The sequence below is a fragment of the Onychostruthus taczanowskii genome, unplaced genomic scaffold, assembly GCF_017590055.1.
Source record: "Onychostruthus taczanowskii isolate IOZ18803 unplaced genomic scaffold, ASM1759005v1 scaffold7, whole genome shotgun sequence".
NCBI classification, from domain to species: domain Eukaryota; kingdom Metazoa; phylum Chordata; class Aves; order Passeriformes; family Passeridae; genus Onychostruthus; species Onychostruthus taczanowskii.
Window position 1 is genome coordinate 15,274,149 of NW_024504786.1, and position 26,671 is coordinate 15,300,819.

Sequence of the window (26,671 nt, forward strand, 5' to 3'; positions counted from 1 at the left end):
ATGGCAGAAAGCTGCGGGCAGGAGCAGACAAGGTGGATAACGACGGTCATTATGAGCACAGCTCTGCAGGTAGGATAGCCCTTCTCAAGGCCAGCAGCTGACTCTCTGGGGAGGCTGAAAGAATAAAATACTTCCATATACCGAATAGAGGAAATTCTATGTCAACAAATACCGTTTTTTCAGGATAAACCTGATATTAGGCTGAAGCTGGTTCTATCAGAAAACTGGTTATTTTTGTGTGCAACTGTATTTTTTCCTAGCTACTTCCATATCTGTTTAGTATTCTTGTCACCTGCTATTCTGAGTTACACTGCTTTAGGATATTCTCCTGACTCATCGTTTTTGCACTGCACTGATGCCTCTTTCAGTTTGCTTTATAAATAATTCCATCAGAAATGTTGCTGAATTTTTTCTGAATTTCTCCCTAAATACTTTAATTTTTCCTATGCAGTATCAACATGGGGGTAGACAATTACTCTGTAAGTACATAATTCAGTTTAAAATACTGAGTCTTACAGATATTACTATATATATTTTATCTGTTAACATCAGGAGCCTCGACTCTGTTCCCAAGTAAAGTGAAAGGGTATGTCAAGGAGCTGGTAATTAGCTTCTGCAGCTGAGGCCAATTTCATGCCAGCTGGCGAGAATTTAGAGGCAAGAGAGCTTTGATTCACAAGCAAGGATGTCTTATGCTGGCTTGGCTGACAAGGTTATCACCCCATCTCTGCTGTGTAAATGAGTGAACTGTGCTGAAGTAATTCCTGAATCACCTCACTTTAAAGCCTATACTTACTTACCTGCTCATTTTGGAGTTTACAGCCTGTAAACTGTGCATGTTTGTGCCATAACACAGTGGGAGGAAATGGATGGCAGTGATTTCATCAGCTATACCAGCATAACTCACTCTTACCCCCAGCTCTACTCAAAACTACTGCTCTTAGTAAGGTGTCCTCATAAGCAAAGCAATGAAGGTAATGAATACAAATCCAAGATGGCTTTTTGTCACAGCATATATCATAGTTGAGACAGCCACAATACACAGAGTATCACCATACAATTACAGTTACTCCCAGTTACCACATATTGTGGGCCTACAGCTTTTCTGCATCAGTTTTGGTTATGAGCTATCATTTTCATATAGATGTTATTTATATTTGTACAATAATTCAGCAGTAGCTTTGAAGCTGAGATTTTTTTTTGCAAAATGTAGCTAAACCTTACAAGCACTTGCCACTGAGTGTACCCTTTCCAGACCAATTGAAAGCGTGACATTTCTGGTTAATGTCTCCTTCAAGGTTCACTTGCAATCTCGATTTTCTGTTGTACTCTTCCACTAAATCATGGCACTTCCCTATGTAAGCAGGCTGGCTGTGTTTTGAATTAGTAGGTTAAAGAACATGTTATTAGCTAAAAAGTCTCAGTGATTTAACCTTTAATATATGTGCATTCCTGCAGCTTCTGTGGAACATACTGCAGAAATGCTTTTTGCAGGCTGAAAAATACATCCAAACACATTCCATTCTGTAGATGATTATGCTGCATGGTGCAACGTTCTACTTTTCCTGTGTGGATTGCTTTCTGTCAAAAAGCTTTAAAGAAAATCATGTCCCATACAAAATTTCTGAAGGATTTTCCAGCTGAGATGCTGACATCTGTGAAAAGAATGCAGCCTAATTAACCAGAGTCATAGAAACACGCTACTGTATGATCCTCACTACTGCAAATCCTCTTTTAGCACACCTTACCAAAACAGACTGGAAAATGTTTGACCTTCTTTATGCACTGTGCAAGAGTTTCCTAAGACAAACTGAACATACACACACATAATTGTTATTCAGTTTGTAACTTCCAATCAAATACTTCAAAACTGATCATGTTTAACATTTTAGTACGTTTTTTAAGTGGAATAAGAAATACTTTTTGAACAACAGTGCCAAAGGTCTATCTATAGTGGTCCTGCTGATGCTTTAAGAATATTTCTAACTTGTTGGCTGAAAACTTTTCAAAATAACCTTTTAAAATTTATTTAGGATCATGAAATTTCTACAGTTCTGCAGAGGCAACAACACCGAGTTCGATATTCAGAATCAGTGGAAACTGGATCTGTGATTTTTCCTCTTTCTGGTACACTACTTTAAAGTTCATGCTTTTAAATCATAAAATCCAAACTACAGAGTCAGGGCAGCCATTTAGTTGTGGGCTACACTAAATTGAATGAAATCTACCTTGTTGGGATGTCGTGCAGTAGTGGAAGGAGTTGTGCTATGATTGTATGTAAATCAGAGTGTGAAACAGATAATGTTGGGAATGGCTGTAAATGTAAGTGTGAACCAGCACCTTGGGCTTTCAACTTCCAAGTTGAATTTGCACAGCAAGTAGTGGCAGAGGAGGCGAGAAAATGATTATTTGAGTGGATTTGATTAGGAAGTCACTGAAATTGTAAACATGAAACAGCTGCTTTTCCTTTTTAGAGCAGAAGATATTCTAGACACGTAGATGAGATACTTCAAATTTCCTGAACTCTAAGGACTAGCACAAGTTGACATAGATTTTTGTATGCTCAGGTGTTAATCCTCCAAACCCTCAGCCTTAACTTTCCCTTTCAGAACAACTTAAATTGACAGCTATACAAGTTAATTTTTCATGGCAGACAGTTTAGCTAACTTTTAAGATTTTACAACTGTTTCTTTCATTTAGAAAGAGGACTTGCTGAGCTTTTCAGTCAGCCTTTGCATTTGCCCCAAATTCATTCCATTATAGCAGTTGCTTGTTCCTGAAGCATGTGCTCTCAAAGGCATTCAGATGTGTCTACTTGGAGTAGACGGAATAGCTGGTGGTTTTTTGATGTTGAGGTAGAAAAATAACCTGAGACATTTTTAATTTTATCTTAAAACTGCTAGGCATCACTGGCCAAATCTCCCTGTCAGAGATGTGGAAATTCATTCATGTTCTGTTCCATTGTGTTTCAAACCAATGGTTGCTTCAAGAATTATGCTTTCCAGTTTGTGGTGAGAACTTCATCCCGTTACTGCCATGACCTGTACACTTACAGCAATTTCCTCAATAGGCATTGCATTTATACTGGCAGACACTCAAGACTTGCTCAGGACAGGGGAAGAAGAGTTTTCCAAAAGAATTCAGAAGTTCATAAACATCCATCGGAACAGCTTTTTGGTTTTGTCAGCTGCTCTTCATGGACCAGAAGAATGGCGTATCATGTTCAGCATTCAGAGAAGGTATGATTTCAACATCAAATTGAAGTTTATATTGCTAAGAAGAAATGAAATAGCAGTCTTGGATTTGGAAATATTATTTTAGGAATAACTAGGACAAGAGACAATGGACAGAAACTGATGCACAGGAAATTTCACCTGAACACGAGGAAGAACTTCTTCACTGTGAGGGTGACTGAGCACTGCAGCAGATTGCCCAGAGGGTGTGGAGTCTGCCTCACTGGAGCTATTCCAGAACCATCTGGATGCAATCCTGTGCAGTGTGGCTCTGGGATAACCCTGCTTGAGCAGGGAGATTGGAGTTGACACACTATGGTTCTTTCCAACCTTACCCTTTGTGAATTATTTCAGGAATACACAAATTTTATTTTACTGATGGACTGTAAAAAATTTAAAGCATTTGTTTATTAATAGCAAATAAAAAATACCAAGTGAATCAATCTGACATATCACAGGTAACAAAAGAGGATGTTACTCAAAACATATCAAATAAGATTCCTTTCAATCACTTTAGGGCTATGTAGTATAACTTTTTTTTTTTTCCTAATTGGAAAATTAGACAATTTTCTTAGCTCTATAACCATATTTTCATGGTAATTTTCAAAATAGAGCAGGCAAGTTTATGTCATGAGAAAAGGCTTATTTTGTATTGTAAAGTGCAGATTTTTCACCAGCTTTTCAAATGTTTACTTGGAACAGTGTCTGTTACACTGTGCTAGAACAATTAAATAATCAATGTTATTTTACACCAAAAGTATAAAACTATATTAAAACTGGCTTGTTTAAAACTTTTATCTCTAACTTCTAATGGAGTCTGAAAACCTGCATATTTTAGTACATACCAGCTGACAACAGTGATCAGACTGTGCTCCATGTTTGTAGTCAGAACTATTTTCTTGTAGGTACAGTGGCCCTAACTGCAGTTGATTGTCACTCTTGGCCTCAAAGAAGTGACTATTCTAATGAAGTCTTTGATCTTTACCTCCTTAAGTAACTAGCACCAGTTCCATTAAATCCTGGGCATACTGCCAAATGCTGATGAATAAAGAGTGTATGAGATGAAATGTAAGAAATCTATTACGCGTTTGTGAAAATGTTATAAATTTTCATGAGAGGTTTTAAAAGTTCAGCCACCATTCAGCAAGACCATGTTATTCAGGTGATGGCAATGCTAAATCTCAATCTACTTTGTGGTTATGAACAGTGGGTTTTGTGCACATGCTGATGACTAAAATGTGGTATTTTGGAACTGTATTCCATTTGGCAAGTCAGTAATTTGATTAATTTTTTTTTTTCATTGCAAGCAATATCAAATTGATGTTGACAAAGGACAATTACATACATACATTTAAATGCATGTGCTTTTTTTATTACCTGGCAGCTTGAAGTTCTGCTACTGTTTGTAAATCACTGACTGAGCTTCTCCTGGAGGGATTGAAACTTGTGCCATGTTCTTTGAAACTACAAGCCACCTGTTGGATTTGTTAAAAAACAAAGCCCCTTAGTATTGTCAGGTTGTCTTCTATTACTGCTTCTTTTTGCTTATCTATGGTTTTGCTGCAGTTGGGGAAGGATTATTTTTTATTATTAACAAGAAAATTACAGGATTCTTCTTAACAACATGAACACTTGATGTAGAGCTGTGTATAGCATGGGGGAAGTGGGAGAGAAGTAGTGTTTATCATCACAGCTTAAATGAGCATTCCACAAAAACCCTTAGTACATCTGTATGGTGATTTTTAAATACCTTGGAGGAAAGGCCAGACGTGTTCAAATTACCAGTATTCTGTCTACAGAACACTAAATTTAGACCTGCTGTTATTGGAAGCAAAACTATTTATAGAAACAGATTTTCATGGATCTAGGTAAGTACATGTCATTGTTTCTGTGCTGCACTTTGTGCATTCATGCTTTGTTTAGCCCTTTCCAGTATGAGTAAAATTGCATCAATTGATTTCCCTAATCACAAAATGCAAATCCAACCCTTGTTTCTACATCACATTTTAGCAAAACTCACCAGGGACCCGAGTGCCTATGCTTAGAGAAGGACAGTGCCTGTAACATTTATTCTTGCTAATTAGAAGCAAGGGCAGACAAGTTCAGATGAGATACCTTACCAGCAGGAGGTCTTAATGTGAATGACTCCAAGTCATCAGACAGATTGCAGGGAAGAACAGGTGGCAGGCACAAGGGGAGGTCACAGGGGACTATGCAACTGAGCAGCTGGGCACTTCATCTGCATTATTTAAATTCATTTTGGTTATTTCAAATTCCTCATTCTTTGTTGTGAAGTCCCTCTCCTGTTTTAGCTCTACAACAGAAAACAGCAGCAAAGGTAACATCATTGTTAACCACACTTAAGGTGCAATTCTTAGGGAGAGGCTCCGTGCTTGCCTAAGCTTTGATGTCTCTCCTCCATAATTCTCACTGAATAACAACTCATGCTACTATTTTAAATCTTCAGATCCTCTTCTCAAGAATGAATGCATATTAATAACACTATTTATAGAGAGAAATAATTTTAGGTTAAAGTATTGAGTGAACAAGTCTTTATATGAAAGTAGTGGCATTATCCCATTATCTTAATCGTGTCTGGAATACAGGTTGTTTTATTTATAGTACATCATCACAAAGATTTAGTTCAAATTCTGAAGTATTTTTAGCAGTGTTTTTAGATACTTGGCTGTGCTCTTCCACAGCCATAAAAACAGCAAAACAACCCAAATATATTTTACTGCCACTGACAAGAGCCTTCAGCAATATCTCACAGAAGAGGGTTTAGCTCTCTCTGAATGTACACATGCTTAAGAAGTGCTGATTGATTGCTGAAGAGACCTTGATAAAGAAATGAGCCCTTCCAAATCCCACCTAAATAAGTGGTACAGAAATGGGACAGATGGCTTTACAAACAGCATGAATGCTGCACTTGCCTTTCAGAATAAAAGCAGCCTTCCCTGTAAGTAAAACTGCACACTGAAAGATGTTTACTTCATGTGGGAATGCTGTTTGAGTTTTATGGCATAACAAATTAAATAATATTCTAAAAGTAACCTTACTTATTTTGTTGTGCAGATTCCTGGGCAGCAATTTACGTGTAATACCAGTTCATAATCCTGCTGAAACTGTTAAATTAATGCTAACTATGGCTAAGGTAAGTCCAGTTGCATACGCTTAAAAATATTAGTGTATTACTTGGAAAAGCCAAGAACTATAAAATACTTGGTCTTCCTTAATGGAACTTTTTAGGTTATACTGACCACAATCCATTAATACACTAAGGTAGGACTGGTGCTCTGATGCATTAGCTGAGTCTTTAAACTACTGTTAAAGCTAACTTAATAGCTCTTAATAGAATCTAAGAAAAGAAATTAAACATCTAAGAGCTTGTTTGGCTCCTATTTACCATTGTTAAGTTAGGATGTCTTCACTTACTGTTAACTCCTGTTGAGATACTATCACCTCTGTGTACAGCATTCCTGAACACCTACTTGAGAACACACAATTCAAATTTCATTGTTAAATAATTTTGCATTTCTACTGTTGGAAAAATAAAATGTTGAATATTCTATCACCTAAAAGCCACTGTGTTCTACTCATGTTATTTTTCTTTTCTCTAAGGCAACTTCCAAGCCACAAGCAGATGATACTCGTTGCAAAATAGAAATGACAAAAGCCCAAATAATAGAAAAAAGTCCAGTTTGGAAGATGCTTCAGGAGTACCAATCGCACCATAATTAACTTACTATTTGGTTTTTTATTAATAAATAAAATGGCTACATTTTAAACAAAATATAGAATGTTCTTAAAAATATAGTTATATTTCAAAAGACTACATACAACATATGCATGAAAATTCGTATTAAATAGCTATACAATGAAAAATAGCATACTTGATACCAAATGTGCTTTTGAGGGAGAGAAAAAAAGTGGTTTAGCTGCACAATAGGAAAGTCATCCTTATTTTTAACTTGGTTCTGACCTTAAAGGGTCATCTATTTATTAATAATTCCCAAAAAAATTTACTGTATCTTAAGGAAAGCTGAACAGTTAAAGATAAGGATAATCAAAACAATTCAGAAATAGAGGTATCTCTAAAAGCAGCAGCTGTATGTATGCAACCTTACACTGTTTTTCAAACATAAGTGTTTTCTGCTATGTTACTAAGTTCTAGCATCTTATTTGGCTCAGAGTTGTTTTTCTTTAAACCTGGTTTCCTTTGCCACAGTGTTTTTACTGTCTATAGATAGTGTATTCTATAGTGTTAGCTATCTGTACCTTACAGTCCTGTCTGCAAATAGAGAAGCTTGTTTGTCAACATTAAAATGTGCTAATAAAAATACCTTTTGCTTAAACAGGGCTTTTTAATTAATGGTTCTTCAATCACTTGCTAAAAATCTTTGTAATTCACAATACCAGGCAGCAACTATTATCCAACAAATTCTGAAAATTAAAAAAAAATAAACGCCTAACCACGCCTCCTTGCCACAGAGAAGAACACACCTGTTTTGTTTTTTTTAGTTTCTAAACTTAAGAAAAAGCATCAAATTCTGAAGAGGAATAAACAGACCATATCTGCAAATCACATGCAACAAGAGCAAAAGAAAGTAAAAAAGAACAGCAACAAGACTTATGAAGAGCAGCATTTGCAGTTCTTCTGGAGGCCACTCGAAATTGCTCTTCCTTACAGGGCCATAGCCTCCCTTGCACCTGAAGTTTCATAGTCCAAATGATCTTGTCAGGAGTATGTTGATTCAGACACTTCAGCTGCCTTAACTGTTCTCATCCATTACAGCTTTTGTTTTCACTTCAATGAGTTCTTCTACCCGAGCTAGAACACTTTCTATTAAGTCAAATGTGAAGAGAGCCGAGTGTAAAACCTGAAATGACAAGAAAGATGAGTGTTATTTTTATTCTATTTTTTTTACACATTTTACATTTACTTTTGTCTCTACATTGAAAAAAAAATGCACTCAGTACTTCAGAGTGATTGAAGAGAAGTGCAAACTCACTTGAAGCTGCATTCCAGTAGTCATGGCAGGCATCTTTTCCCCACTAACAGTTACAGAGCAAACTGTGTTAGAACTTTGTGCTTCTGTAGAAGAGAACATGAAGAAACCAACATGACCCTTAGAATTAAAAGAATATTTAAAATATCAGCATTTCATGACAGTAATTGTTAAGAACAGAAATCTAGGGATTGACAAAACACATGACAGACCTGAAGAGGAAGACAACTGGAGTTAGATGATGTCTTTATACTTTGCATAACACAAATGCCTACATTACTGAACAGGCAAGATCTGCAACTGGAACTAATTTGATAGAGCTCACATGCTCTTCACAAGGAAAAATAAATGTTATCTGGCCCAGTTTTAATACATTTTTAGTATTTCCACATCCAGAGAGATAGTAGGAGGTTCTTTAGCTTGACTGAATGAATCCAGACATTAAATACTTATTTTATTAAGAAAAGGCTGCAGGCTTCTCTGTTATAGACAGATTACTTGCAGTAGACTAAACTACAAGGACAGGTCTGAAAAATAAGGGGAAAACCTCTTCCATTCAGACCACGTGTTTGAAATTCAGTGTAATGCTTACAAAGATTAAACAAGGGAAGAAAGCTAAACCATTTACTGTTACAATTTAGATGTCCTCTCCCAGTCTGAAATTTCTTTATACTTTGTCAAAGACTAGAGAATTGTAGAGGGACTTAAGAAAAAGCTTCCTGATTAATTTTGAAGGATTCCCTTTAGAGAGATATCCACAAGTTGTCTTCAGAAAAAAAGTCCTCTTCTTTGCCTCATAAGTACATAGTTTGCAATGGAAGAGGATAAGACTAGGGGCAAAAAGCTGTATTGACATTTTTAGTAGCAGACACAAATTCCTTGGGCTATCTTAATTATACTGGAGACCACAAGGAACAGAGGATCTTGACATACAGAGAGACTGCCTAAAGCAGCTACAGCTCTTGTGCCCCGTGCAATGTGTCTGCTTAACCCAGAGCAGAATCTGATTCTGTGTGTCAGATTAAAAAAAAAAATAATGTATTTTAAAAAAGTGAATGTAATGCTTCAGGCTTTAGAGAGCACTGCAACTTATTTTTTCTCTTGTTAACCCTCCCACACCTGGTATGAAACCTAAGGGTTACGTATTCAGAGAAACTTAAGTTTCTCCTTTGTAACATGAAAATCAAAAGTATAAATGCAGAACAAGTTCTGAAGGTCTTCGTGTGACAGTTCTATCAGGTTTCCATAAGATTTACTAATGGGATGACAGATAAGTTCAGATAAGTTCTGACCAATTATGAAAATTTTTAATGCAGCAACTACTGAATTATTATTTGAAATTTGGAATAGTGGCAACAGTTAAATAAAACTTGATCTATGCAGCACTCACCAGTTCCTCATTTCCAAAGGATTACCAAAGTTTCTAGATATGAACAAAGCTAAGAACAAAAAACAAACAAAAACCAACCTTTTCTGTTTTCTTTCTTGTTTTTAATTTCTGCTTCATAATGTGCTCTTGACATATTGAGTCCTACACGCAGTGGTTTTAAGAAATTCTGCTCTATCTTGCCAAGTGTGGTCCACACACCAGTCTAGGCAAACAGAACAGAGAAGGTTACAAAACAGTTTCAGTGAAGCATTGCAATACTAAGCAACCTGGAGGGCAGGTTCTGGGCCCTTTCTCAGGCTAGAATCTCTACAGCAGGTAAATGGCAGTTGTAGGCTCCTCTCAGATAATTCAGCAGCAGAACAGAACAAATATTTAAATTAACATTCCTGAATTAACACTGTACTGTGATGCCACAGAAAGTTGTGATAAATATCATGCTTCCCAATTGTCTATATTGCATTTTGAAAGCACTGTAGGAATGTTACTGGATATGCTGCCCTCCTATCCTTCAACACAGTAGCCAAAGTGACAACAAAATTCTCCCCAGTCTGACATGGGCAGAAAGAAGGAGTTTACAATAATGGCATTCAGGAAGCAGGAGGTGCAAGGAAAAGATGCTCAGAACCAAGGCTGTTCAGGGTTACAGAGAGGAAAATAAGCTTGGGTTTGCTACAAACTGCTGTAGCAGGACACAAATCCAAAGACACAAAGGCTGCTTTGTATATAGGAGCCATTTATACAACTCCTTTCTTCAGGCAGTATCCTCAAAGGGGAGAATAAGGACAATAAAAAGAAAAATTTTCAATTTTAAATACAGTGAATCCACTAACGACAGTGGAAAATTCACCACATTTTAATACTAAATGACACAGTTAACAGTCCAAATAAGGACAGCAACTACTTCCACCAAAATGTGGCTTAAAAAAGGAACTTTCTAGAAAAATACTTATTTTTAAACTTGATTAATGAAAATGCTTGCTACACAGCAATCAAAATATCTGAACTGACGTGGAAGGAGGCATTTTCTTTCTGCCTCACTTGCACTGTATGAAGAGAGACAGGGAAGAAGTCAAGAAGAACTGACAGAGCCTAAATTTAAGGGAAAATCTTCAGAAGATGTGATGCTATTTTTTCCTCAAGCTGTATGGACATTCTTTTTGCCAGGTACTAGACAGCACTGTTAGAGCAGCTGAGAGCTACTATGTGTAGTTTTTTGTTAATAATAAAAGAGGAATTCTTACTTCTCTTACAAAGCTATGTATTTACATGTGACTGAGGAGACCATTATGAGTACTTAAAATAGTAACCACCCCTTAAATATGACAAACTGATTCAGTCTTACCAATATTAACTAGTTACATAAATGGTAAATTAGAAATGCAGCCACTGAAAGCTAGTTTTGCTTTTCATTTTCATTACAGTTTTAGCAATCAGTACTCGTTATTTCACTGTTATTCTAATTAGATTAGTAACATTATTGGGCACTTACAAAATTTATTCCCAGATCTCAAATTAGTCTAAAAGTAGATCAGATTTTTTTTTTTCTATTTTAGAAACTAGAAAATTATATTATGGTATTATTATTGCTCTAAAGATACCCAGTTGGTGGTTTGAGGGATACCAGCAAATAAATAAGCAAAAATAACAATTTTTTCATATGGGAATATTGGTTGGGTATGTGATTTGGTGGTGACATTCTCTGTTGTTATGGAGATAGATCACAGTTCAACAGGCAGAGTAAAATGATTAGTTTGTTTATAGGAACAGTATATATGCAAACAATTTCATCAAAACAAAGGACCAGATCACGTATTTCCTAATGTCTTAATAAAAGCATAACTTCTGGGGAACCAACCCTTACAAAGAAAAATGCAAAACCCACGTTTTTTGAATCAAGGATAGCAGTGCCCATGTGAATCCACCTCTCAGCTAATCAGTCATTTTGAAATCAAATAGTACCTACTTGATTGTCACTTTCACAATTCTTAATGACCAAGTATCTCAGCAGATTCAGTGATGCCATAATCCTGTGAATTAAAAACATACAGATACCTATTACCAGGATTATAATTTTAATTGTCCATTAGCCAGACATGCTGGTATGGAGTATCCATCTGTACAAAAAGCAACCACCCATCTTTTGAGCAGTACAGCTCCACCTAGAGCACTGTGTGCAGCGATGTCCATACAACAGTTCACACTTTGCAAGTAAAACTGAAGCTGCCATCAGATTGCAGAGGTGATTTAAGGGCAAGAGTCCTCTCAGGAGACAGAACCTTATCACAGAATTTATAATATGTATAATACAGAATGTAGAATATGTATCACTGCTGATCCAAAGTTGATTTGAAACTAGTGTGACAATTTTCTTTACTACTATACTGAATTTTTACTTTAGAGTAAAAATTTAGAGTGTGCTTTTAATTTTTTTTTTTTTTTTTTGCTTTTGTTTTACCATATTTTGAGCAGAGATTATAAGTTGGTTTTTTTCCAGATAACAAATACAGTTAACCATCATACTTCTGGGCTTTTTAAGCAGGTGTGTGTCCATCTGGACATTATCTCCCCACTGATTTACAAGCCTAAGCATCATCATATTACTTATCATATAGGAACACCTACCCTATATACACAAGATTTTTTCAGACACATTTCAGTTATTTTTTATTATTTTTTATGCAATTATTTACTGTTCAGGAGGATCTGTAATCCTACTCATGAGATACTGGATTCCCAGTAGCAATCTCTGAAACTGCCTCAAAGATACCTTGCACCATAGGTTGCATCTAATTATTATTCCCCTGTATCATATTAGACACCACACCACATTGCTTTTATTCCTTCAGCTGCTTCTGCAGAGAGCAGACAAACCATACATTCCTGAGGAAATACTGCTTTACCCATTAGTTAGGTCATTTCACATCCCTGGGGAATGAAGGAGGACATCCTTTTTTATTGTTAAAAATTAATGCAATGGCATTGTGACATTCTCCTATGCAGAGCTGGTTAAAATAAGTGACCATTTCCATTTCTAGTTCCAAAACCTTAAAATACATTGATGTTGTCACCTCATTAATTACATGACAGCATACATCATTGTAGTAAAGTAGTTTAAAGTCTTTTTTAATAATGAAGAAGAAATGCTTTTAACTGTGATTACAACTCACCTGTCTGAGTTTTGCAGAAGATCAGTCTCAGCACCTTCTGGAAGTGAAAGTACTAAATCTAGAAGGGAGATCAGGTGATATCCTGTAAACCAAATGTTGTCATACTCCTTCTGAAAAAAAAATACAAAAACTTCAGCTGAGTGCAAAATTTAGGTCTTAAATACTGTAACAGTAACTTGCATAAAACAGAAAAGTTAAAAATAATCAAACCCTGTAAGAAATGTTTTCTAATATTGACCTGGGAGTGAAGTTCACAAATCAGCCTCTTCACAATTTTAAAATTTTTTGTCTTTTTGACAGCCAGGAAAGAAATGGAAAAAATGTAGCAAGAGAATTCTGAAGCTGCATAGTAAAAAGTTAATCACTTCGTTTTAATTAATTTTCCCAACTTTCTGGTACAATTATTATGAGATTAAAATGGCTTTGATCTAACCCAGCCCTTCCTGATGGATTTATCATGTGCAAAGCACTCATAATAAAATGCTGACTGTCATCATAAAAGCAAGGAAAAAATTAATAATTATATCTGAACATTAATATTTGAATTATATTTTTAAAATAATGAACCGTGGGGATAAAACAATATACTGAGAAGTTCCACTTTAAGAAATAAATGTACTTTCAAGCACAGAAAAGGTAATAACTTCTTAGAAAAATACAATAAGATAATTAAATTAAAAATACAACTGTAAAATTATAACCTAAATAACCATAGACATTAAAAGACAAAATAATGTTTTTAATAAAATTTTCTAATCTTATGTTCTTTTCAAAGTGGATTTTTTTTAATGTACCACTGGAAGTTTAAGTTGTAGACATGTTCTGAATATCATACTGACAGAATTTTGAGAAGGCAGCTTGGGTTTTAGTGGTGTCAACCTCACCGTTAACGCTAAGTGAATCTGATCCTTTATATTTTTAATAATGTATCCTTCCACACCAGCATGGTTGCTTGTCTTCAGTAAACACCTTCAAACAAACAAAACAAAGATATTATCTCTTTAAAGCTGCCCATAGAGTTAGCTCAAAACTTAGATAACATTCACTAAGTGGGAGTTTTACCACAGAAGAACAGTATGACTATGTAACCTTTAAACACTGGCTTACATAAGACAGCTAATTTTATATGAGGCACTTGAAATTCATTATTTATCAAAACATTAACACAGTAAAATTAATGTGGCTTATCAGATGGAAATTCTGTCAGAGATCAATGCATCGATGCAATTAAGCTGCACTAGGGCTGATATTACACAATCTACAGGAACTTGGAGGCTTACCTGAATAATGTGTATTTTCCCTCTATATCAAACTTGTCTATGAACAACTGCAAAATATTTAAACTCTTCTTTCTCTAAAGAAAACACAGATGTTTATCAGATGAATTCTAAAAAAATTAATTCAGCATTCAGAATCCTGAATGCTGAATTCAGAATCAGAATACAGAACCAGAAAACTGATTCTGTAGGCCACTTAACATACCATATGCTCCATGGGACAAAGGGTCATAATTTTCACCAAATCCTGCAGTCAGAGAAAGGAAATACAATTTACAATTACATACAAATTATTACATTACATCACACTGACTAAAATCTACTCAAGACTTTAAAAAAACAAACCAAACAACAAAACCCACAGCACACTTGGGAATGTCCAGGGAATAGAAGATTCTCATCAGAGAAATTAGTGCTTGCTTCAGCAGTCAGAATCCCAGGGCTGATCTGCAAGAACACTATTCTTGTGCTGCTGGTTCCAGGTAGGAATGCAGCCAAGCTGCAGGTTGGCAAGGAGGGGACAAAAATGAGCAAGCACCACCTTTCAACTAAGATCTGTGCCCACCTGCTTCAGTGACCTGCACACACACTGGGTGTATTTTAATTGTCACTGAAGCTTCATGCTGCAGCAGGCAGAAAAGACAATCAGTTCTGTATAGCAAGACACTGAAGGTTTCAATTAAACAGCACAGGTTATAAAGGTCCAGAAAGATCCCTCTTCTCAAACACCTAGAGGACAGCTAAGTATTTTTTCTAATCAAACTTGGAAGACTCCTGTACACTGTTTCTTATTACCTGAGGTACATTAATAAAGTCTCTGAATTCTAAATAGTGATGGAGAAGGCTGTTATCTTCCATTCTCAATAAACAGCTCTCAAACAGATCCTGCAGGCGTGGAAAAGAAAAGGAAGATGTCAACAGTGTGCACATATACAGGAATTAATCTATCAGATTAACATTTCATGGCTACAACAGCCTTCACTCATTAATACTCATTCAGATAGTTCACGTTCCAAGCAGCTGCAATTATAAGCGATAGCTGTAATTTAAACATTTATGCAGGACTGTACAGTTCAATAAATACAGGTATTTGTAAGGCTGAAGAATACCTAATTAAGCCTCAAAATATTTCTGTAACTATTATCTGAACTATCAGTTATACCTCTCTTAGAAGGAGAAACAAAGTTTTACCATTCCTTAAACTGAAAAAATAAAACATTCTACATCAAAAATTCAATTTAAAAAAACAACTTACAAGTCCTTTAGATAATACAGATTCTTCTGTTCTAGAAAAAAAAAATCAGATTTAAGTTGTCAATTAAAAAGACAGTTGATATTTCGAAGAAATAGTAGAACAGAGGTCAACAAGAACGTGTCCCTCAACAATTTTCATTCAATTTTTTAAGTATAGAATCTTTGTTACTCTTCCCAAAGAGTTTATTCTAAAATTTGCTGATGAGAAATTGAACATTAGACTGATCTCTTCACAGTCAAAAATGACTTTTTTTCCCTCAGTATTTATACGTGCTCAAAAGCAGTGTCATTTCTCACAGGTATTGAGATATTGATTACCAAAGAAAATGAAATGATAAGCAGTCAGAATAGGAAACTTGCCTTCCATAGCAGTGCTAGAAGCTATTTGGTAGCACTGCTGCTTATGGAGGGTGAAATAATCACACTATAGAATAAAGTTTGGTTTCCTTTAGAAAGCCTGACCTTTAATCATTTTGCATATCATGTCAGAACACATTCAAATAAATATTTCCACAATAGCTGCCTTTAGTAATAATTGTTATAGAAGGGCAAGAAAGTATACACTCTAATTATTCTGCATGTTTTTAAACTACTAATTTTATATTTTCAGAATAAAGTTTCTAAAAATGTTATCACAATACAAGATGAAAACAATACATAAATGTTTAGACAACTTCTGCTTCTTCATAAGAGAAGCCATCTTATATTGAAACTTGCCATTTTAATACTCAAGTTTATAAGGCTCTTCTGAAATTCTATATGTTTCAAATTTGTTTTTATGAGTTACTGTAAAAGATCACACTCACTATCTAGACCTGCAAATTCCACAAACCCTACCTTTTCAGCAGCACTTCAATATGTGTCATATTGCACAGCAGAAGGTATGAAGGACTAGAAGAGAAGAATCTGGCTACATTAAACTGCATAAGCCATATACTTTTTCACATAATTAATATCTTCTTCAGGGTTAGTATTCTTTCAAAAAAATAAAATCTGTTTCTAAAATTATTGATTTTTAAACAAACAAAAAAATTGTAAGTCAAATCACTGTTAAGAATTCTTATGGGGAAACTGTCTATAGATATGTAAATGAACAATTAATACACATTAATTTTCAGCATGTGACTAATCATAGTAGTTTCTTTTAAAGGACAGCTTATCTAAAATTAAACTACACTAGACTAATCTGTAGGAGTATGTTCTTTATATAACATAAGTTACATAAAATATAAAGGCATAAATGTTGACACAAAATTAATACTACTGAAATACAGTTTTCATTCATAACTATTCACAAAGTTCTCTTCCACTCAGAAAGAATCTTCAAAGTACAGACGTACAATGAGCAAGAAAGAACAGTTCTTACCTAAAAACCATTGGAAAGCATTCAACACCAAAATGCTGAACAAACATCAGGTATGACAGACATGCCAAAGCATCAGCAGAATTCTTTCGCTCTATATCTGCAAACTCCTGATTCTCCCAGTGTGGACTTTTGCCTTTATGATGTACAAACACTAATGGTATCAATTCTCCTGTATTCCACAAAATGTCCTAAAAAATAAAAACAGATTTCCTATAGTTGCCTTTAAAGTAACTGTATGCCAATTAAGTTTTAAAGCTCTAACTGTATGTACATACGTTCTCTTGTACATGCATATAAATTAATAAAAATGTTATGTTTGTAATATATATATGCAGTATTTATGATATAAGCACAAACATTAAAAATCCTGTAGGAGAAATAACTAGTGTTAGAAAAATGTTACTAAGACAGCAAAGTCAAGCACACAAAAGTTAACAAAAGAGAGAATGAAGACCATCTGCAAACTCCTAGTTCAGCTCCCGTATCCCCAATGTTCTGAGTGACAACAGACTCATAAAAACATTACAAAATCTGTGGTTTTCAGATCACAGAATACTCAGTATTTTGGTTTTTTCTCACTAATCAATATGGAACACAATGTTTAGCTGCTAAAGGCAAGCCCTGATTTAAAGTTAGATTTGCTTTGTATGGCCTTTCTTTCCCACGCTGCACAACACAAGGAACCCCTGATATTTGTACATCTGAAATACTACAGGGGTTACCTCCTGACACCCTTCATGTGGCTGAGGACATAGTGTAACTCCTCTTTTACATACTACAGAGAAATGGGGAGACCAAGGTCAGCTCACTATTCTGGAGCTGTCCAAAACCAACATCCAGGATGGCACATTTTGGAAAATTAGAATTATGCAAGATGTCATACAGTCAAAGCACAACTTATTGACCTTAGCTTCAGCTCTCACTACCTAAAGCCATAAACAGAAGTTTCTTGAGAAAGAGAAGAAAAGGTAATTCATAATTAGCATTAAAAACCTGGTTTCAGACTCTGCCCAACTGGAAAGGCAGGATATATCCTACACAGCCCATTAAGTCATCCCCCCAAGCAATACAGAAATCAAAATGAGCAGCAGAACAAATTAGAGCAATTGTGAACGGGACGGCTGGTTCCGCACACGCTGTCATTCATTTCCACTGCACTCACTATAATTTCAGTTGCAAAATGCCGAAAAGGATGTTCTTCAATGCCCTCAAGTTCTTCAAGCTGAGCTGTCAATAATGGGTATTTCAGGGTTTGCATACAGCTAAAAAAGAAAGGGGTGGAATAAATCACCAGTACAGTCAAAAATACAGACTATGATAGTGTCACTGATGATCAAGAATAATGCCTATATTCATATCAGCTGCTGCTATTCAAGGTATTCCAAGGAGAATAAAAAAAACCAAAAAACCAACATCTCCTGAAGAAGCATTACTTAGGCTTCACCTCCAGACTATGCTTATTCTCACTGTTGAAATTTGAGGAACAGAGGAATACCAACTCAGCTTCACAATGCACCAACTAATAGTTCTTTACCATTTCCCTCTACTAAACAGAAAGCATAAATATATAAGATATATTTAGGGGTTCTTTGTCAAAATACCACATTAGTTAGATATATGTTGGCAGCATTATAAAACACTACAAGATAATTTATTTGCTACCTATACAATAAATGCCTACTATGCAATTTGTTAAGTTACAGGAATATATAGCACAGACATAAAATGCTCACAATTTTATTAATTCCTCTTTCAGCTCCGTGTCATTATATTCTGATGACTTTTCCATATTTTTAACAACTTCATTCACAAAAGGTTTAGCAAAGTCCACCACTGCATTACAGCATTGACAGAGACCAAGTTTATCTTCTTGTATTTGTTGTTTTGTATAAGGTACAGGTAAGGGAGTGAGCTGATTCATAATCATGGCCAGTGACAAACCCACTGAGTAGGCCTTCTTGTTCTGAAGTTTCAAAAGCACTAGGGGAAAGAAAATAAGAAAGGGGAAAGAAGAGAGAACATTTTGAGACATTAAATTATTACTTACTTGATAGAGGAAAACACGAATAAAAACAATGTGACTAGGTAAGAAAACATTTTGCTTTCAGGGAAGGAGAGGGACTGAGGTCTGAAATCACATGGGCAAATCCAGCAAGACTAAACATCATCACCTAGTTTAATATACTGTAGTTAACATGGCCATGTATTTGTAAATAACAAATAGTAAATCTATCACACATTTCAATGTTCTTCCTTTCTCCACAGCACCAGGATGAAGACTAAAAAAAATGTTTTCTAGAGCTGGGCTAAGTGAAGTTATACATATTTGACCCAGAAAATGCATTTGTTCCTTGACTCCTTTTGTCCTTGGCAAAACCAGAGACAATAGCCCAGTTTGTCTGCTGAGAACTGACTCTGGTTTTTGCTCTATGGCAAAAATAACAGACACACTCCCAGACTGAGGAAGCAGCACCAGAGGCTCTCCACTTTAACTGGACTCAGTGCAGAATAATTGCAGATTGGCTAATGAAAAAATCACAGATTTCTCTTGTTAAATTCTTACATAATATAATAACATATCCTGGAGATTGCTACAGTCATACTTCAACTTGATACACAACACAATTTCATCTCATAACAAAACAGAAACTACTGCTGGTTACCTACTTAAGAGAGTGGCCAAACCCAACATTTTAAGTATTCATATGTAAGCCAGAATAACACTGCCCCCTCACCAATAAAGTATTTCAACAAGCTTCAATCAAAATTACAGTTTTATACTATTAAAAAAAATAGAATTGCAAGTTTTAGAAGTCAAATAATGAAGAATTTCACAAATCCATGTGATGCCCTATTTCTGCAGCAATATTAGGAGTGCTTTACACCTCTAAATATAACTGTCATAGGACCACATTCTTGTAAATGATGAAAAATAGCTGAATATTGCTTTTTCAACTGATGCTATTTGTTCCATCTAAAATGTTTTTCTAACAGGCCAATATAAGTATGAAATATATGCCTTGTGTTATTTTGCAGAATATAATAGACTGTAAAGCTTGTCAGGACAGATTTATTCTGAAACCATTCCAGCAGAGGCTAAACTAAATTGATAAATAAATGAGAAAATAATTCAACTCAGAAATACGTGATAAACTGAATCCCACCTGTCTGCAAAGGCTGAAGCAATAACATCACAGTTTGACACACTTGCTCTCCAGAGGTCTGCTCAATCTGCTCAAGTAAACCCAAAAAAAGTTCCTTTGGATTGCAGAGCTGCAAGAGAGGAACAATGCATATTTTTAAATAACCATGGTCATAATCAAAAAAATAAATCACATGCAATACAGAAGTTCCTGAATGTCAAGAGAGACAATCTGAACATCCAAGATAAGGTTTAAGAAAACAAATATGAAACAGTAAGTACATGCCTACAATTAACATCTACTGTAGAGCATACATGTGTGTACACTTTCATATGAGCTGAAAACATAGAATAGTAAAAACTGACACTAAACCTGATTTTAACAGGCTGTAAAAACCTCACAGTGCCTTTGCAAAGCGATCCTTAGGGGCAGAGAGAGAAGTAGAATTTGAGTGTGAATTTAACTCAAGCTATAAAGTTTGCAAGTTGTTTTTGGAGTGCATAAATTAAAGAGAATGAGTTTTTACAGGTTAAAACACTTTTCTGCTCCTATTCCATCAGAATCATCAGGTAATGATTCTCACATTGAGGAAGGGTGAATGCTTTAAGGAAAATACCTTTCCAAGTGAATGATAGAAAAGAGAACAATAAATACTATTCAGACAGAGATAAGTGGAAAATGGCAAGGTCTTGCAGAACGATTTTGAAACAACTAAAGAGAGAACATGAACGGAGACCTTGAATTAGATACTGGAAAACACATTTAGCAACAGTAAGTACTGTAAGTTTTACTCCAGCTAGCTAATTCAGGTAAGATTGTGTCCTTTAGATCAACTTAGCTCATTTTCATGTGAAAGGCTCTGATGCTGAGCCTACCACTTCCAAACAAAGAGCCCTACCCACTGAACATACACCATGAATTTAGAATTCTCTGTAACCTTAAACTGAGGCAAGGCAATGTTAAACTCAGAGCAGCTTACTCAAGTAGTGATGTAGACTCATTATGCAAATATTGTCAGAATTAAATTGTACAAACATTTATTTTGTGTAACTGGCCTTTGGTGTACTAGCTTCATGGATTCATGATCTAGCACCCCTTTTTGTGCAGAACTTCCCTAACATTGCTGTATCACAATCATGTATTTCAAAACCATACCTGTGCCAACTGATCTAGTATCCTCAGGCAGTGTTCTCGCTTATCATCTTCTTGTTTATACATAAAAATACATCTAACAAGAGGAGAAATGAGATTCCAACCCATATTCTTGATGATAACCTAAAAACCAGATATTCAGAGAATAAACCAAAACTGGATGTCTTCTAAACCCAGAAAGACTGTATATATAAAGACCAAAAGCAACAACAGATCAATGTCCTGGTTGTAACCATTACTGTCACTGAATATTTAGCAATGGTTACCATAATTTGACACACACTGTATCCTCTCCCCATACCTATACACACAGGTGATCCTATTGTATAGTTTTCTTCTAATTATTGACATGTCAATATATACTTCTAAATGTCCATGACAATACATTTAAAATGGGACTGAGCAGAGGAGTTGTGCTGAAAGAACACTTGGACAAATTATTCATGAGGGGATTAAGACTTTCAGTTGTTACTCCAAACTCACAAAATTCAAAACCAGACTGTGAACCCCACATAACATTGCTAAAATATTCTACCCTTTGCTTTATTTCTGAACTTCCTATTTATCTCTGTTCAATTTGATATATTGTCCCAGCATCCCTAATGCCCACAGACATCAGTACTTCAAATTAGCATCAGCCTAGTTGGCCCCTACAGCTGGCCAATACTATTATATCCATTTGTGGTAGGTTAACCCCCAACAGCAACTAAGCACCCCTCAGCTGCTTGCTTGCTCTTGTCCCTCAGTGGGATAGGGCTGAGAGTCAAAAGAGCAAAACAGAGGAGCCCTGAAGATAAGGCCAATGTAGTAACTGAAAGAGAGAAGACAGCAGAGCATGATGGGGAATGATGCAGATCAACTCCCATGAGGAAACCAATGCCCAGCCAGCCTCCAAACAACAGCTACTTTGGAATGGGTCCCCATCCACATGTCTTTACTGCTGAGCACGATGTTGTGTGGCATGGACTATCTCACTGCTGTGGGTCAGCTGTCCCAGCTGTGCCTCCTCCCAAATTCCCTGCTTACTGGGGGCAGAGTGAGAAACAGAGAAGGCCTTGATGCTGCACAAGCACTGATCAGCAGCAGTTGAAACACTGGTGTATTATCAGCACCTTTTTGGTCACAAATCTAAAACACAGCACTATGCAGGCTGCCATGAAGAAAGCCAACTCCATGCCAGCTGGACGCAGTACACCATCTGAAATCCCTGTCCTGTGGAAGCAGGACACTGTTGCTTTCTCCTCATTATGCTTCTTCTGCTTCCTTTTCTCTTTGCTTCACTCACAGTTATTAATGGTTTTGTTAAGATTACCATGACTTGGGTTTCAGTGAGCTACCTGAATACAGAATAATGTGCACCTAACACAGAGCAGCTTATTAGCTATTCATATGTACAGCCTTGCTCCACAGAGAAAGTAGCTTTCCCCTCTTAATAAGCAGGTTTATATTTAATGATGTTAATAAACACTAATATGTAGTGCAAGCTTAAACTCACCTTGTTTTTCTCATTTTGAATAACTTCTAATAACTGAGCTGCATATCCATCTTCCAAACATTTCTGACCTGCTACCTGAAACAGATTAAAATCTTCTCCTTTGAAATCAGCTTCTTCCAGAATTTGCTAGAAAGAAAATACGATTGTTTAACTCCATACTTATAAAAGTCAATTAAGAAGTAAGAAAATCCATGCTTTCATTTCAAAATTAAATTTAATATCATTGTAACTTTTATACATTTTCCACATATTAAAAAAGCTACCAAGTTACTACAGAAGACAAGGCAGTATTTCAATAGCACTAAGTCTAGACTACAGCATTCTCTTTTGAAGATGTGTTTTCTACAACTACCAGCTTTTGTTCCTAGGTACAAAAACACTTCCTTCTCCAAGAAGCAGAAATAATCAAGCATCTTGGGATAAGCACCACAGAGAAGTCAATGAAATATGGAGGCTGAACTTAGCCACCCCATGAAAAGTTCTACTAACAACTGACTTGTCTTTTGAGGTCATTTTGGCTTTAATTCTAATATATGAAAAGAAACTTACACTACTGACACTTGTTACTTCTAAGGAAAGAAAACTACTTACGCATCTTTGTATTATGGCTTGAAGTTCATCAACTGCCATTATAGTTTGACTGTGTTCTTCTGGCATGAAAATTTATTATAAATTAAAGAGGGCAGTATTATATCACACGAACTTAAAACAGAGGCTGAAAAATAATTACATTATCAAAAAAATGTTAATGGAGGAATAAGAACAACCTAGACAAATATTAAGACAGCATAATTATAAAATAAGAGAAAATTAATTTTTCAAAGTATATGCTATATTATTCTACTCTTCATATATGCAGGAGACAGAATTACAGACAGGAAACAACCTGCATTCTATGTACAGGGAAACAATTTTTCAAGTACTTTCTGGGTCATCTTAAGAAGTGTGAAGGTTTCAGTGACTACTGTAGGCACATACATGGAAAACTGCAGCTAACACAGAGCAAGTCTGGCCTCACTGCACAGCAAGTGTGCACACCCATGACACACAACATTTTCTGTGACTATTCTGACCAGAGGAGCTTCTGCTCAGCCCTGACTGGAACACACTAACCTGATATCTGGGATGTGAAGGCACTGATCCAAACACCATGCCAGTTTATATCAACAGTCCAGTCAAGATTACATATGCAGTTTCATTGAATTTTTTCTAGTGCTAGCTAGGTTGGACTAGTTCAGCAGCCTTTTACCTCTAGGTATTAAAATTTAAAGCTTTCTTGCTAAAAAACAACAAAGTTATACACTTGAGTAATGTCAAGTATGTACCAAGTTTTATGTGGCCAAATACAAATACAGTCAAGCCTGGTTATATATCATAGCAGCAGTCATAATATTTATGATTTAAGTAATGCCATGGGCCTAAATCTGGTTATAGGATCACTATGACTGTCAATTACCTCTACACCTTGTTAATTAGGTAACTATTCATCAAAACACAGGCATCTCTATGCAATGTCCTCAGCCTTTCTGCTTACGTTTGACCGAATGTGGTGGGTTGATGCTGGCCAAACACCAGCGCACCTACATGAGACAACACACAGATAAAGAACCTATCTACGTGCTCACATAAGGGGAAAACTCACAAAAGCTTAAAAGGCATCTTTATGTGACCTTCTTTATTCAAAGAATAAACAATTCACTTTCTATTCTTCACGGCCCATTTTGGCATCTGTATATCACTGAAACCTATCCTTTCTAGCCTGTCATTTTAACCAGATCATTACCACACACTTTCTTACCACACGTTGTACTATTTAAGCTCTTCATTTTACAGAATGTTACTAATCCCACCAAAATAATTTAACATACTTTCGAACGCCAGTACTGTTGCCTTTTCAGCCCTCAGTAACTTCCCAATGTACTCACAGCCTTGAAACGCGCCCCAAGCACCCACCGTGTGGCAGGGATTTACCGGCTGAGCCCGCAGATGGTCTCCGGCCTTAATACTTAATCCGGTTTCCAGCTGAATCTTTTAGAAGGTTTCAGCGGCAAGTGGACAGCATCTGAATCATGTGAAACGTTCTATTAATACCCACCAAATTCCCTCCTAATAAACAGATACCCCGGCCCCTTCTCTGGGCGGTACAACACCCAGGGTGGGACGAAAAGGCTGCCAGCCTCAGCCTGTAACACACGGCTAGAATTAAAAGCCACAAGGGCACCGCACCACCTCACCTCAGCCCCTACCAGAGGAACCCCTCAGCTCCGCGCTGCCGCCTCTCCCGGCCCCGCCCCGGGTGAGAGGTCGGCGGGCGGAGCCGCGGTGATGGCGATGATGGCGGCCGGGACGGGCAAGTCCTGCCGGCGGCGCGCAGGTGGGCGCCGGGATCGCGCGCCAGCCCCGGCTCCCCCGCCTGGCGCTTTGGGCTCTCCCTGCGCCCCCAGACCGGCACAGCGGCGGACTCGCCCAACCCGCCAAGCCGAGGGGAGCGGCGGGCCGGCCGTGATCGGCTCTGTGGGCCTCTGCCGGGCCGGGTGCGGGGCCGTGATGAGGCGGACGAGGCGAGGCCGGGACCCTTGGTCCCCTCGGGCTGTGAGGGGCCGGCCCGCCCCGAGCGGCGGGGACGGGCTGTGACGGCGGTCGTGCAGCTGAGCGGTCAGAGCGCTGAGCCCTGCGTCCTGCCCAGGGTAACAGCCCGGTGTCTCCCCTGCCTGTTGCCCTTGTCGTGGGGGAGCAGCTGCCCGGGACACCCGGCTCGGAAGCTGGGACAGGGCGGCAACAGCGGCTCTGTGTCACGGTGCCCGCGTTGGGCCTGGCCCGGAGCACAGCCCTGCCTGTCGTGGGGCAGCTGTGGGGACGGCAGGGGAGTGCCGGGGAAAAACTGGGCTTTACCAGCTGGGTAAAGAGACACGGGGGGTGCGGCTGGCACAGAATTATTGACAGAATTTTTTCCCTTTTTTGTGTATACAGAACATGGTGAATGAGAGTATGAGATTAGTTGGGGCTGTCTGTTTTCACACTTCAAAAAGTGTATCTAACTGGTTGCTGCATACCAGCTTACTGAAATCACAGCCATCAAAAGCAATGATAATTACTAAAAAATTATCTTGGTTGTGCTTACAGTTTAGAGGTTTTAAATTTTTCAGGTTCCAACATCTTCCACTGTTAGGAAAGTACACTAATTTTTATATTTGTGTATTTATATTTCTATATTTTGTATATTTAATTTCTAGGAAATAAGCATTCAGCTGCTCAGAAAAATGAAGATGCTGCTCAGAGGTATAGTTTCTGAGGAACAGTGTGTGATATTTGTGTTGTTTTGCCTCATGTTGAAATCGCAGTCTGTGCTGCAGAGACTTTGCTTTCTCAGAGTACCACGATTAACTTCAGTAAATCACCAGCATCAACATCACATAGGACATGTTTGGCATGATGCTCTGTAACTTCTAACAGCATGCACATCTGAGCATTGTGTAACATACTGAAAGTTTGTAATCTAACGTCCAAAATTGTATTTCCTTAGTCTGTAGTGCTTGCTTTCTCCTGTCTTAACTTCTTTACATACCTGCCATTTATAATTATTTACACTCAAGAGGAGGCAATCTTTTGTTTTATTCCTACCTTTACTTTGTAACCTCACATTCAGTCATGTCCTAGTTCTTTTTTTCTTCCCATTCTTCATGGGAAGAAAAAAAGAATACACAGTTCCTTTTTTCCTGACAACACTCCATAAATAATTGTCCCAGGTTCTTTGTCCAGCCAGTTCTGGATTTCTCTCTTGCAAGAAAATTTAGGGAGTGTGTTGCAATATAGTAAGAGTCAATACTTTTCTTGACCAGCAAATAAAGCAAACCAGTATGAAATATATAACCCTTTGTAGTTGTAAGAGAATTACTAGTCCAGTTACTTGTTGCTTTGTTTGGCCAACATGGTGTGATACAAAAAAAAATATATATAAGCTGTATTTCAGAAAAAAAAGATAAAAATACAATTGGAAAATTGTTTATGGAAATCATTCAGTGTCTGTTCTGTTACAGGAAAGCAGATCTGGAGGCTGCACTGAGAAACAAGATTGAATGTGAGAAAAAAGCATTGTCTATTGTTGAGCAGCTCCTGGAAGAGGACATTACTGAACAGTTCCTTCTAAATTGTGTAGGTGTTGCAAGTTTTTATACTGTTTTGTAT

The 26,671-nt window shown here is 37.0% G+C and overlaps 3 protein-coding genes across 7 annotated transcripts in view; 2 read left to right on the forward strand and 1 right to left on the reverse strand.

Annotated features, from left to right (window-relative positions):
- Positions 1-6,988, forward strand: CUNH1orf146 (chromosome unknown C1orf146 homolog). Its single transcript, XM_041421698.1, has 5 exons — positions 1-69; positions 2,034-2,127; positions 3,071-3,239; positions 6,309-6,387; positions 6,855-6,988. Exons 1-5 carry the CDS (start codon positions 1-3, stop codon positions 6,972-6,974), a joined length of 531 nt encoding a protein of 176 aa, XP_041277632.1. The 3' UTR covers positions 6,975-6,988.
- A 22-nt stretch (positions 6,989-7,010) lies between these two features.
- Positions 7,011-24,819, reverse strand: GLMN (glomulin, FKBP associated protein). Of its 5 annotated transcripts, XM_041421696.1 has the most exons (21): positions 24,721-24,819; positions 24,458-24,548; positions 23,943-24,066; positions 23,078-23,201; positions 22,487-22,612; positions 20,995-21,114; positions 19,861-19,969; positions 18,430-18,676; positions 17,859-17,958; positions 16,697-16,884; positions 16,168-16,221; positions 15,332-15,362; positions 14,872-14,961; positions 14,282-14,323; positions 14,080-14,153; positions 13,684-13,768; positions 12,800-12,909; positions 11,596-11,659; positions 9,711-9,834; positions 8,246-8,328; positions 7,011-8,113 (listed from the first exon to the last, which is right to left on the reverse strand). In XM_041421696.1, exons 4-21 carry the CDS (start codon positions 23,141-23,143, stop codon positions 8,006-8,008), a joined length of 1,821 nt encoding a protein of 606 aa, XP_041277630.1. In that variant the 5' UTR covers positions 23,144-23,201; positions 23,943-24,066; positions 24,458-24,548; positions 24,721-24,819; the 3' UTR covers positions 7,011-8,005. The 5 variants fall into 5 exon arrangements, with proteins under 5 accessions (XP_041277630.1, XP_041277631.1, XP_041277627.1 ...); XM_041421697.1 differs by lacking the exon at positions 23,943-24,066 and having other exon boundaries at positions 12,800-12,906; XM_041421693.1 differs by lacking the exon at positions 23,943-24,066.
- The window catches only part of RPAP2 (RNA polymerase II associated protein 2), a 33,195-nt gene continuing 31,332 nt past the window's right edge, over positions 24,809-26,671 (forward strand). The window contains exons 1-3 of the mRNA XM_041421686.1: positions 24,809-24,860; positions 25,720-25,765; positions 26,524-26,638. Of these exons, the coding sequence (XP_041277620.1) occupies positions 24,812-24,860; positions 25,720-25,765; positions 26,524-26,638 (210 nt within the window). The 5' untranslated portion in view covers positions 24,809-24,811. The remainder of the gene's footprint in view (positions 24,861-25,719; positions 25,766-26,523; positions 26,639-26,671) is intronic.

Coding starts and splice junctions, on each gene's coding strand:
- CUNH1orf146 (XM_041421698.1), top strand. CDS start 1: ATGGCAGAAAGCTGCGGGCAGGAGCAGACAAGGTGGATAACGACGGTC. Junction 70..2,033: donor TTATGAGCACAGCTCTGCAG/GTAGGATAGCCC, acceptor AAATTTATTTAG/GATCATGAAATTTCTACAGT. Junction 6,388..6,854: donor TAATGCTAACTATGGCTAAG/GTAAGTCCAGTT, acceptor CTTTTCTCTAAG/GCAACTTCCAAGCCACAAGC.
- GLMN (XM_041421693.1), bottom strand. CDS start 23,143: ATGCCAGAAGAACACAGTCAAACTATAATGGCAGTTGATGAACTTCAA. Junction 15,363..16,167: donor ATTGAAGTGCTGCTGAAAAG/GTAGGGTTTGTG, acceptor TTTTTTTTCTAG/AACAGAAGAATCTGTATTAT. Junction 14,324..14,871: donor ACTTTATTAATGTACCTCAG/GTAATAAGAAAC, acceptor CTCTGACTGCAG/GATTTGGTGAAAATTATGAC.